Below are 13,974 nucleotides of genomic sequence, written 5' to 3'. Positions count from 1 at the left end.
TTAGACTCCTACCCAAGAAGACTGAATGTTGTAATTAAATCAAAAGGTGCTTCAACAAAATATTAGTTTAAGGGTGTGCACACTTATGCAACCAGCATATTGTACATTTCTTATTTTTTTATATTTTTCCCCTAACAGATTTGCTTTTTTTTCAATTGAATTGTATAGATTACAGGTCAAATTAAAGGTAGGAAAAGTTTTGAAATGATTTATTGTGGTCTCATTTTTTTATATCACAAAAAACGTACATTTTTTATATCCACTGTATATGTACTAACTCTGAGACTGCACAGACATGAACAAAGGGAAACATTTGTTAATATGTACAGCAATTGTTTCTCATTTTTCATGCTTGCATTATTGCCAAGTCAGTAAGCCAACAGTGAAACAGTACTGCTTGGTGACTGGAAGTTGAGATCTCCAGTACCACTCAACTGACAGGTTAGATCCAATGAATTATTACTCATTTAACAGGTGTGCAACTGGATACCCTGTTCCCTAAGGATGTCATGTCTACTCCTTAAAACTGCCACAGCTGAACGGCTCCATATGCAGATAAATTACAAAGTTCATAAAGTGTTTTATGCTGCACATAAATGTAGCATGTTCAGCTCTATGTTTTAAGCAGACTTAGCTAACACAAACCCATTGTGTTTCAATTCCAAAATGGACAAAAAGAAAGAACTCCTTCAGCATGCCATAACATTTAACAAACAAATGCAACTGCCCTTAATGAGTTCAGTCCAAATGTTTACTAAGAATTATGTATTACACCAAGACTGTAACAAAAAGTGCAATTTGGCTGACTATACATACATAAACAAAGCAGGAGCAGCATTATTTGGCCTCTGTCATTAAGATGATTCTCAAAAAGATTACTGTGGTCATAAAATACATGTTACTGTAAGACTTAGCTTGGGTATTACCTTTGTATTATTTGGGCTAAAATATAGGTCTGTAACTTAAGATTCTTTCAGTCCTTACAAGTGAAGTCTAAAGCATGCAGTTTTACCCTTATGTGCCTAATATCTGCAATGGACTAGGTTTTATTTCGGTAAGGCCAGACATTGTTGATCCAGCAAATTTTAAAAACACTAATTAAAAATGAATTACCCATTCAGCATGTGTATGCATTGTGAAAACTCAAATTAGTTGCAATACAAAACAACTGATGTACTCCTTAAAAAACAAACAAAAATTACCGAAAAAGGGGCTATGAAATTTCCTTTAAAAACTGTAACAAAAGGAAATAAATAAAACAGTAGTTGTCTACCAAGCTGCATGTATTCTTTTAAACTCTGCCTCAAATGCACTCTTCTATGTCTGTCTTCTAAATATTGCAATATATACATATTTAATCTCGTTTTCTGCCAAGTTTCATTTGTGGCTCTGGCTATCGAGGCAGCAATTCAAGGTAAATGCAGACTGAACTGTCTGAAAAGCACACAAGTAAGTTCACTTTTTCTGCTTCAGCACTTACAAAATGTAAATGAAGTCTAGTCAAATGCAAGAAAAATCGGATTTTTTTAAAGAAAAAATATACTTACGATGCATTTCACAGCATCAATGAGCTAGTGCAATTCTGCATTGCCCAGTCTCAATGACAAGGCATGCATATATAAAAAAGTCTGAACATGTCCGGAGAGGTCAAGGCAGATCTGTTAAGGCCATACAGTGGTGGAATATCAGGAGTAAAAAATTGAAAGCCACCAAAACTCATTCAAACAAAATCTTTGTTCAGACTGTGCAAAGAATACACCAATATGAAATGTTAATCCTTTTTCAGTTTTTGTATGGCAAGAACATTTCAGGTGAAAGACAAGCAGTCAACTTCAATTGATTTTCTGAGTTTTTGTTGCAGGTTAGGACTGTTTTAGCCTTTTGCGAGGAACTCCAAACGGAAGACACTGCGCAGATGCTAGTGCTCGGAAAGCTTCAGCCACTAAATGCGGATGAGACTGAATCATGGACTTCCACCCGGCTGTTTCCATTATGTCAGCTGCTTGGCTACAAAACAATGACCAAACTATTTAAATATCTGCATATGACAAACTTAAAAAAATAAATTATAATCACAGATGTATAGTACTAAAAGTATTTTTTCATTACATGACTACATTTCATTATTAAACTTACATTTGAATCTCTTACTGAATTTGCATAATCTTAGTGAGCTTTCCTAAGACTTCTGAAAATACAGTTGTGTAAGTAACTTACCAAAACAGCAGATGTTCAAATGGATCACTGCTACAGTAGCCTTAGCTATATGGGTTATGTCCTGTATAGGCTGTAACAGCCGGCCACATTCCAAAGTTTCGGGCCACATTACATGTGCGCAAACTGTTAGCTCAAAATGAGCTGACTAAAAAGTCAGGTTTGGGTGCCAAGCTCTTCAGAGATTTCATGCCAACTGACAGAAGGAGGGAGGCTAAGTCCTGAGAAGATATTGCTAGGAAAATAAAAATACATGTCCACACCTGGCATAAAAAAAGGTGGACCGATCATTCAAACGTCTACTTTTATTTAAGTTACTTATACAACTACACTATGTTCTTCATATTGATCATTGTAGTAGCCTTAGCTATACAGGTAGACTACCACAGCTTAAAATAACTTGGGAGGTGGGAGATGAAAGGTCCAGAAGCCCCTACAGAATGGTCTTGGCAAAGCCCTTCCCAGACCTGTTGAAGGAGATCTACATTATAATGCTTTGTAAAAGTACACACCAAGGAAAAAGTTGCTGCTTCTAGAATAATTCTAAAGTCCAACCCATTTCCAAAAAGCCATACATGAAGCCAAGGCCCTGGCAGAGTAAGCCTCGACTCAGCCTGGAATGGATTTGCTGTGGTAGGAATAAAAGGTAATAGCCTGAGACAGCCATTTAGAGATCTGTTTTGACGACCTGTCCCTTCTTAACCGTCACAAAAAATGAACTGATCAGAAGCTCTGAAAGGTTTTCTTGTGTCACAGAGCTATCTGTGGACTTCTAAGGTATAACGTATCCTTTCACCTTAATTTTTGGGTTCTGTAAAGAAAACAGGGAGATGGATACATTGACTTAAGTTAAACGTGGATTCTTCTTTAGGCGTAAAAGGAGAATTAGTTCTCAAAAAAACATTCTGTGGAAGAGGAGACAAGACTGACCCACCAACTCAGACACACTTCTTGCAGCGGTCAGAGCAATCAGCAAAATGGTTTTCCAGGTTAAAGACCTCAAGTCAGCTATAGGAGCTGGTACAAATGGAGCAAGTATTGGCTTTTCTAATAAAAAAATTAAGATCCCAAGGAGAAGCACCAGTTTTCTGGGAGGCCTCTTATAAAAAAACAGTTCCGAAACATTTTTACATGAGGCTGCATTGAAAAAGGGAGATCCATGGGAAACATGCTGAACAGCAACAAACGAACCCAGACACAGGAGTAAGACTGACCACAAGATAACACTCACAAATAATAAAAATCAGAGAAACACAGGTCGTGAATGGGCAATGGTTCTTTTCTTGGTATGAACTAGAAAACCTTTTCCACTTGCTAATATATGATTTTCCAGGAGCAGGATTTCTTGCCTCCATTAAGACCTATTGCAAGTCCTCAGAAAAAAAAGGGCCTAAAAGGTTAATACACCATATTATCCAGACAGTCAGTTGTACTTATTTGTGGTCAGGATGTATCAAACACCACTAATCTTCTGTGAGCAAACCCAGTCTGTGAAGAAGCTTGTGGTAATTGCTCCTGGCCAATTCCAAAAGAAGAGAGAACCACTGTTGCCTGGAACAGAAGGCAGTCACCACAAGGAACACTACTATACAAGGAAAAAAAGGCACCTGTTCTCCAGGCTTCTTTGCAAAGAGTCCTGGAACAGAACTTTGCCAATTAATTGTTTATAGGGGATGCAAAAAGGTCAGACTGAAGAATTCCCCAAAGATGGAACTAATCTTGGAAGACCACCCTGATTCAGTTTCTATCTGCCTTTGTCCAACTCAGCTTGTATAAAGCTATAACTCATGCTAACATGGCTAGACTACATAAGGAGTAAGATCCGGCTCCCCTCGCTTGTTTATGTAACACATAACTGTGGTATTGCCTGTAAGCACTTAAAGAGGTCCTACGAACCACAGATGGTTCAGAGAGTTGACAGCATTTATAAGAGTTAGCCTTCCCTCCTTTATATTTATGTGTTTTGGTCCATCTTTCTTGTCCTAAAGATGCTGCACTTTTATACCCATTCACACTGCTCCCCGAGCAATGTGTGAGGTTTCTGCAGTGACTGACTGCTTTGGAGTGGGGTGGGAGAATGGGAGAACTGGATTCAACACCAACCGATTTCCCTTTCCACAAATCCCAGAAATGAAATTTGACACAACAGTGGGTGTTGATGATGGGACCAAAGAGATTTCTGATACTGCTGTATATTTCTCATGCATAGTCTTGCAAAAGGTATCATGAGATTGACTGCTTGTACCTCAGTCAAAAAGCAACAATTCAAACACAAGGAGAAGCAGACTGCAGTTTGTTCCTAGAAGGGCATGTTATTATAATACTTACAAATACGATGAGTAGCAATTAAATATTACAGGAAAGTAAATATGTTTGATTATAGGTTTACAATTTCTCTTTACATCTTATAACAGAAGTCTTGGCTTTCACTTTTGAGTAAGGAGTTGTCATGGAAACAAAACAATGCATAAGACAAGTTAAATCAAATTCCTTGACCATTTGGCAACTTTAAGATTTTTTTTGGACAAAACTTCTACACGTAATCAGTGAATAATAATGCTTTTTAATCAACTGAGCATGTCTGGAACTTGAGCTGAAGATGTCAGATTTGCAAGTTATTGCACTCTCTTCTATTTAACGAGTGGCATAAATCAAGAATGGCAAAGCACAACAATCAATGCTGCAACAAACAAAAGGACAATAAATAAGCACAGAAAATAAAAACAGAGACATCAAATAAAGGTAAAATAAACTGCACAAAATGTATGCAGTGTTGGTCTTAAATATGCAACAGACTGCTATGTTCCTATAGTGCATTAATGGGCTGCAAGATGAAAAATGAAAGAATGAACATACAGTGAAGCAAGGAGAGATGTAGAATACATCTAAGAAATGCAAAAAGAGATGTGCAATAACTTCTTGAACAGCAAACACATCTTCCTTATGGAAAGATAATCTCAATGCAACACAAAGTTTTTAACATATACCCATAATAAGTACTACATACATGGACAAAAGCTAGAACCAGACTAATAACAGTGTAATGAACTGATCTACAAACTGCATTCAGGACAGCGTAACAGCAAGATGGAAAAAGCACAGTTGAACATACACAGAGTATTATACAGAAAACTCCTCATCTCAGAGCTGAAGAGCCAAGCAGTATTTTATGAGCTGTTTTTGTCCTGTTTATTCAAATATTAGAAGATTAAAACTGCAACTACATCTGTAGCCTTCATTCAACACAAAAGAATTTAAAAGATACTGAAAGTTTTTACTAATTTGCTGCTGCAATGGCATAAATGAAAACAGGTTACAATATTTCTCATTGCATGATGACTAAGCTGACAAATACAATATGAAGTGCCAGTGTTTATAACGTAATGCTTTTTGACACATGGACTTGAGAAGATTTTATATGAAGTTTATACCAATGTTATAAAGCAAAACACTACGTGTCAGCAACATACAAATTTTTCCACTGCACTGATGGCAGAGCTATCAAACATAATTTGAGTCAGTTACCTTATGTATTAGCATAATCATTACCCAACAGGTGTGGGGGACAAATACATGACATTTAGTGCTCCCTAACATGTGGATTTAAAGTGCACAGAAAAAGTATTAGTAATTAGATATTCTAGTGTTCTTTCTTAACAAGTTTAAAGGAGTTTTACTTTTTTTCAAAAGCTAACATACGGATATTCAGTTACGACTTGTACAACAACTGTTATTTCTATTTTGCTGAAATAGCCTAGAATTTGAAGACTATCAATCTTCTTCTTCGTTCGGCTTTCCCTGGTTAGGGGTCCCCACAGCGGAACTCCAGTCCACTAATGATTGGCAGTAGATTTTTACGGTGCCGAGGTGCCAGCCCGCCACCCAACCTTCAACGAAGGCACGCCCCTTCACGCATGTCTTTCGGACACCACTTGACTGCGGAGTGGACATGCAAACTCCACACAGAAGGCGCTCCAGCCGAGAATCGGACGGGAGAACCTCTTGCTGTGAGGCGACAATGCTACCGCTGCACCACCGTGGCTTAATTTGAAGACTATCAATATAAAGGATTTATTATTCACTGGGGAGGGCAGTGCTGCAAGTAATGACGTTTAGTGAAAGCTTTATCTAGGCCTTGTCATTACCTTTGCTCAAAGACCTCAGTGGAGGATCTAGCCTGGTGCTTATCTCAGATCCAGTCATAAAGGGTGGGAAGTTTTGCTCAGGGTGGAACACAAGAATGGAATTTTACAATATCTTATGTGGAACATAAGTGAATATTTATATCCAATTAGAAAGAAATATTTTTCAAACAGTAGCTAGGGAAAACAGCTGGTCTTTTACAAGGAACAAAACTATAAGTAAAGGACTGAGTTAGATCAATTTAAAAAAAAATCAGAAAATCTGTGCTGATCATATGGAAAGAGGGAAGTGGCATTACATTTTGTAATCGATTTACTAACAAACACTGAACAAGTATGACATGTGGATCAAGAGGCTGGAAAAGTACAATTATGTTTATGACAGGACGGGTAGTAAATACTTAAGGCCCAAATGAAGATTACCATAATGTCGTTGTTTCACTTTTTTTTAGCATTTGGGAAAAAAGAGAATGAAAGCAAAACTGTCATAACATGGGACTTGGTTTCAAATCTAATCTGTGACCTCAATGAAGACAGACTTCATTAAAAAAAGTCATGGAAGAAGAGAAACTGAGGGATGCAAGGATGACTTTTCAGAAGAACAGTTGATTACTTCTTCTAAAAACCGTACAACACAAACAAGCAGGAATAATACTGTGACAATAAAATAATCAGAGAGATAACTAGAAAAAAACAGAGATATATATCTGAGTGCAATCCCATTACCCTTTAATATCCATATAAAGTGGAAAATGTGATGCAGTTAAAAAAATGAAACTGGCATATAACAAATGGAAGAAGAAAAAAAAAGGCAAACTTACAACATACAGCAAAGGAAGTGATTAAAATATTTGCCCAAGTGCAGTACAGGAAGTACTGGAATAGTGGAATGAAATTAAAGTGGCAATAACACTTCATAATATGGCAGTGGAATGGAGAAACTGAAAAAAAATAAAGACTAAAATATTATCACTGAAAAGAGGAACAGCTTTTGAAGCTTCAGAAAGATTTAATGGTCAAAGGCATTCAGTTAATAATGAAAACTATGCCTTACAAACAGACCTTGAATTCCTCACTACTTCCCAAGAACAGATTAGGAATAAGGAAAACTGTTCAGAATGTTAGATTTTGGTTGCAGCTATCTTAGCACAACTTAGCAAAAACAAAGTCCTCTTTCCAAAGGAAAAAGCAGTGCAGTTAAGGGTTTAAGTAGATCTTTATTCAATGATGGATGAGCGTTCTTGCCCAGAACTCCCAATTCCAAATTGAGAATAGTGCAATTTAAAGAATATCATTCCAGGCAGACATGCTTTGATTGGTGGAAAACTTAAGCTACCATTTGTATAGCTAATGGAAACTGGCTGTAACTGATGTTTCCATGACACTCTGAAGACACAAAAAGTCTGGTATCATTAATAACATTAGTATCTCTCATAAACAGTACATGACAGAAATGATAAACTACCACCTTAACATAACTTAAAGGAACAAAAAGTATGTAGTGATGCAGAGAATATCAGCCAAGAAAAAAACTAAATGCTGCAGGCAAGACACACAATTGCAAATAGATGCTGGTGGCTCTTTTCCAGAGAGTGGGGTGAAATTATTATCTCCATTCAGATCTTTTTGCAAGAGGTGGAAATGGCCACTAAGCACACTTGAGACCTTTTGCACACTTCCTTTATTCTGAAATAAGTAGGTCTTACAGGGAGTACAAGAAAAAAATTGTATAGCATTTTGAAACACTGAAATGTAAGTAAAACAAATGCAAACAGAACTTGTTGGCTCTTCCCATAGAGTTGGAGTTGGGTGAAATAATTATCAACTTCAGATCTTTTTGCTGAGGTGAGAAAGGCCTATTCCGACCTTCCTTACATTTGAAAAGAGCAGCTTTTACAATGAGTATGGGGAGGTATTTATATTACATTCTGAAACACTATTACAGAGTATCCAGATGTATGCCACAGCTTAAACAACTTTTAAAAAGCTTTGAAAACAAGAACCATATGACTCAGTTTTATGCTGGAACACATGAGCTAAATAAGGAATACAATAATCATAGAAATAATGTACAAATGGTAATGGAAATTGTGCATATAAAGTCCATGAACAGACAGTTATATAGGCATGTACCTCTGAGATGGACCTGAGGAAGCCTTTGCGGGAAAGCATTTCTGAATGTTTACTTTCTGACTGATTCTGCTCTTATTCGTCCTGGTTTTATTTAAAAAGCTTTTGTTTCTTTAAGTTGTGTTATGGTGGTGGTTTATCACTTCTCACTTCTGTCATGTACTGTTTATGAGAGACACCTAACACTAGTAAAATGTAAAATGACATGAGACTTTGTAACTTACAGGCTTACACAGAGACACCAATTATAGTCCATTTCAATTGGGTTTACAAATGGTGGCTTAATTTTATCACCAATCAACCCATCTCTACCTAGGTCGACTAGATACCTCCTCATGGAAAGATACCATTTAAGCTGCTCAACTTCAGTTTGGAATAAGACATGAAAGCTCGTCTATCGTTGAGTGAAGGTCTGCTTAAACCCATAACCAGATCTTTTTATACTCTGGAAAGATCACTTTATTTTTGCTAAGTTTTTCTCAGTTAGCTGCATCAAGAATTCAACATTCTGAACAGTTATCCTTATTCCTAACCTTTTACTTTGAACTACAGACAAATAAGGCTGCAACACAGGACATCAGATTAGTGCTTTACAGATTTCACTCTTTTTTTACCCTATCAAAACAGGGAACATGTGGTGTAGTTTAATGGGAACAGTAATCTGAAAATCTGGCATATAAATTTAAGGAAATAAGGCAGAGAAATGTAATTCCAGCAATCAAGAGTACAAAAGGAGAAACCGCATTCTCAATAAAAGTAAAAGGGGCAGTATCAGGCAGTATTCTGCAAATATGAGCATGCACACATAAGCAGGACAATGTGAAATAGTTCCAGGATCTCAACTGGATAATTACTCCAAATTTCTACTAAAAAGAGGCATAAAAGAAAGATAAATAAAGGACATAATAAAAGTTAACAAAGATGCATGTAGAGTAATATGAACAGGGAGGAGAAACAGTAATTAAAGTATTAAGTTTACTGTATAACACAACGAGCGGTTCCTGCAAAATATTAAGTGAGAACTGCACTGATTCCAAAGTACTGCCACAAATAATGTAGAACAAGAGGGCTTTGTGCAAGACAGATAACACACAACTGGTAGGCAGTAGCAAGTTTTATGGCCAAGAATCAAGGGAATAATAAAGAAGTAAGTGTGTTACTGTTTGATATAAGGAAAGCATTTTATTCACTTAAATGGGAGTGAATACTTTGAGAAACAGAAAAATAAAATAGGGACAAGAATTTATGGCATGAGTTAAAACATTATATAATTCTTCTGAATTTGATGCCTTGGTAAATGAAAGGGTGCTGAAAAAGGTGACATACATAAAGATAACAGACATGGCTGCCCTTTGTTTTCAGGAGTTTTCCTTTATGCATTGCAGGCATTACCTAAAATAATCAGGCACCTACAGAAAGATACTACAGACAAAATTTTTGTGGAAAATGGTGTTTTAATATTGGCAGATGGTTATTAATCCAGTAATAGAGATATTTAGACATTTTATTAAATATGCACGATTACAGTTCACTGAAAACAAAACTGGAATGGAGAGACTGGGATAGTTTAAGGGCAAGAATTCTGTGGACACAGAAGAAATTGGTCTTACCTTTCTAGGCTTAGATGTCAAGCAAACTATACTCGCAAAGGCAGAATAAAATCCCAAAATATTAAAAGATACAATACTAGTTGTAATCTATACCCGAAATGACATCTTTAACTGGTAAAATCAATGCAGTTAAAAATGTGATCCTTCCATTACCATTCTATGGCTACAGCAATCCACAAATCCCATATGAACAAATAAAACTGCAAGACATTCAGCACATAATTAAGAATATAACTCTGGGTGAAAAAGGAAGATGTACTGCTGAGGTAAATTGCTTAGATGCTGACTGTGTATGGGGGTTGGGGATTATCACATTTATGAAATATGACTTGGCATTATGAACTATGCTAAACTATTATAGGTTCATAGGTTCATAGGTTTATACTAGGCTATCTGCCCTAAGGCATTTATAAGCCTAGCCCAAATATTTGTGGCTTACGCCACCCCTTATATGAAAAAATACTGTGCCCATTAGTTTGTTGTGCCTCTGTCCAGCAGTGAGACAGAGATGATTCCCGGGGTAAACCTACGATCTCCCATCCACAGGTCTAGATTTCTCTTGAACAGAGTCAGCGAGGTGCTCTGCCTCACATGGACCGGGATTTTATTCCACAGCATAGGGAGTCTCTGAGTGATAAATCTATCCCTCCAGCACGTCCTATTTATATCTGTGCTAAGGTTTAAGTCACTTGCTCTAGTGGTTTTGGTGGATTTGGATTTTTGAGGTGGAGCATGTCCATTAATTCGGGTTGGACATGGCCTTGTATGTCAGGCACATGTCACCTCTGAGCAGACGGTATGCGACTGAATAGAGCTGGAGTTTCTTCAATCTGGCAGCATATGACAGATTTTGGAGTCCCTTTATCCTTTTGGTGAGGAACTTTTGGGGTCTCTCCAATTGCTGCAGATGCGGGTGAGATACATCCCGAATGGGGCATTGTACTCGATCATTGGTCTGATAAGTGAAGAGTACAGGGGAACAATGACCTCACTAGATCTGGATGTGAATCCCTTCATGATCAGGTGGGCAATGTAGAAGGTCTTTCTAACCACTTTAGCAACGTGAGTGTCAAAAGAAAGGCCACTGTCAACCTGGGTCCCCAGGTCCCTGATAACCTCTTCTGTGCTTAGTGGATTGCCACCTATATGGTAGCTTGGGGTTACCTTGTTTTTCCCGAAGGGTATGACTATACATTTTTGGCGTTTAACTTCAGGCCATGGCTCTGGCACCAGCTATCTGTTTCCGTGAGTCCCTTCTGAAGGATATCCGTGTCCGATGCACTTTCCACTATGGCGCCCAGTTTGCAGTCGCCTGCAAACTTTGTCAGCCAAAGTCCTCCCATGTTGGCCTGTACTTCTGAGAAGTAGATGCCAAACAATAGGGGCCAAGGACCGAGCCCTGTGGGACACCACTTGTGACCGGCTTGGAGTCTGACACAGCGCCAGCAACTCTAACCCTGTGGGTTCTGTCCTTAAGCCAGTTTGCAACCCATCTTGTGACATATGGGTTTACATTTAAGCTGGTAAGTTTTTCTACAATACCCGAGTGGGGTATTGTGTCGAAGCCTTTGCAAGGTCAAGGTAGGCTGTATGGACTGCCTTTCCCTCATCAATGGCCTTGGTGACTGTTTCAAGAAGTCGACCAAGTTCAAAAGGCATGATCTTCCCTTGACAAAGCCAAACTGGGTCGGGTCCAATGTCTGCAAGTCCCCTATATCTTTGTTTATGAGCTCTATTATGATCCTCTCCATAGCTTTGCAGACTAGACTTGTTAAGCTTATGGGGCGGTAATTACCAGGGTCCGTGAGGCGCCGCCTTTGTGGAGTGGGACCACAGTTGCCGTACGCCACTCCTTGAGCACGTATCCTGTGGTAAGGCTGAGATTAAACAGCTGCCTTATGTGCGGGTTTAATTCCTCATTTAGCTCGTGTAGCACACAGCCGGGGACACCATCCGGTCCCATTGATGCTGTGTTTTAGCTTTAGAGCGCGCACCTTTCACCTGCGCATTTGACATGTCCAGGAGGCTACACTCGGCTGGGATAGTCATCTCTCCTTTAGGGGGCGAAAGCGGGGTGAAGTTTGCACTGAACCTGTCTGCCAGTATGTTGGCAATGTCTGTGGGTTCAGTGATTTTTGTATCATTTTGGACTAATTCTGAGCATATCTGGGAGTTTCCACCCAGGTTCCTAACATAGCTGAAAAAGGCCTTATGATTGTCCTTTGAATCCATGGCAATTTTTCTCCCAAAATTGGCCTTAGTTGATTTTATGAGTGCTCGTATTTTTTACTAATAATGATCAGGGGTGACTTCCTTTTATGGATTTTGTTCTATCATGTAATAGCTTTCTCCTCTTATTGTAAAGTTTGTTAATGGCTGGGGTCCACCAGACTGGACGTTTGCCCTTTGTGGAAAGAGTCTTGGTTTTATTTGGGATTGCCTGATCCATGCAGTCCTAGAGGTGTTCATAGAAGGCATTTGTAAGGGCTTCCACAGCTTGGGTTGTGGTTTCCTCTGGCTCAGGGGCCTTGAAGGATACCACACCAGTCTTGAGTAGTGTGAAGTTTGCTTTAGAGAAGTTCTTCACTATGGTCTTTTTTGTTTGGGGTGGGGGCGGGATGTGGATTTCCAGTGAGATTAGTTTATGATCAGATCTCACCAATGAGGGATATACTTCCAGTGTGGAGCATTTTGTCCCCATGTTTGTGACAATGAGATCTAGTATATTTTCTCCTCTCGTGGGAACAGTGACTAGCTGTTCCATGGCATTTGAATTTATGAACTCCAGGAACTGTTGCGCTAGAAAGTTAGGGCTTGAGTAATGTTCCCAGTCTATATTCGGGTAGTTGAAGTCACCCAATATGATGGTGTTTGGAGATACATTTATACCCTCCAGTGTCTTCAGGAAGGCTGTGTGGGGTTCCTGAGTTTGAGAGGGTGGCCTGTAGCATGCTACAATTTGTAGAGCAGTTTTGCCTATGATTAGTTGCACCTGGATGGTTTCCGAAGCTTCGTGCGTTGCCACCAACCTGGAGGTGTGGGTATCCTTTATGAATATGGATACACCCCCTCCTTTTGTGGTGTGGTCCGGGTTTTGGGGCTGGAACGCATGATATGAGGTAAAACCTAATAGTGCCGGGGTGCTCTCAGGAGCCTTGAACCAGGTTTCAGTTACAGCACAGACATCGATGTTCTCCATACTGAGAAGGGCCTCGAGTGCGTGCATTTTGAGATTTAGACTTCTGGCATTGAGCAGCATTACCCTCAGTTTCTTCCCATTTTTTTTTTTCTAGGGTGGTAGGTTTAGAATTTGAGCCTTGCCTAAAAAAGGCACTATGGGGTGGCAAGAGCCTTAGCCAATATCCGGAATCCCAGGGGTGACAGGTGCAAGCCGTCCCTTGCGAAGCAGCGTGGCTTGTCAAGCATGTCATCCCAGGCAGACAGACACTGGATCCCCTTTGAATGACACCAGACATTAAGCCAATTGTTAAAGCTGATCATCTTGTCTCTATATTGTGGCATCATTCTTGGTGAAGGAAGGATACTGCTCAGGGTTAGGGTCATACCTGCCTGGGCTACATAATCAGAGAGCTCCTCTATGTCTCTTTTCATGTAGTCCAGGGAGGTACGTCTCAGGTCGTTCACACCAGCATGGACAATGACTGTGTCATATTTGTACTTGCCGTGGAGTGACCTGAGTGCTTGTGTTATGTGGCTATTATATATTTAAGCAATAACCCAAGGCTGGGTATGGGTAATGCTGCCTGAGTGACCAAACAAAGCCAACCGTGGGTAAATCAAGCATTGCCCGCACCCAGCTGTGGATTACTGCTATTATACAATGACATTATTTAAGAAAAAAATGCTTACTTTTCTTA

The 13,974-nt window shown here is 39.1% G+C and overlaps 1 protein-coding gene across 1 annotated transcript in view; it reads right to left on the bottom strand.

The window, feature by feature from the left end:
- Positions 1 to 733: 733 nt before the first annotated feature.
- Positions 734 to 13,974, bottom strand: part of SPOPL (speckle type BTB/POZ protein like) — a 771,896-nt gene continuing 758,655 nt past the window's right edge. Inside the window, exon 10 of the mRNA XM_044073670.1 lies at positions 734 to 2,007. Within this exon, the coding sequence (XP_043929605.1) occupies positions 1,863 to 2,007 (145 nt within the window). The 3' untranslated portion in view covers positions 734 to 1,862. The remainder of the gene's footprint in view (positions 2,008 to 13,974) is intronic.

The sequence above is a fragment of the Protopterus annectens genome, chromosome 6.part0 (genome assembly GCF_019279795.1).
Source record: "Protopterus annectens isolate FY-2018-M chromosome 6.part0, PAN1.0, whole genome shotgun sequence".
NCBI classification, from domain to species: Eukaryota; Metazoa; Chordata; order Ceratodontiformes; family Protopteridae; genus Protopterus; species Protopterus annectens.
Note: the sequence above shows the minus strand (reverse complement) of the source record. Positions and strands in the feature narration are given on the sequence as shown.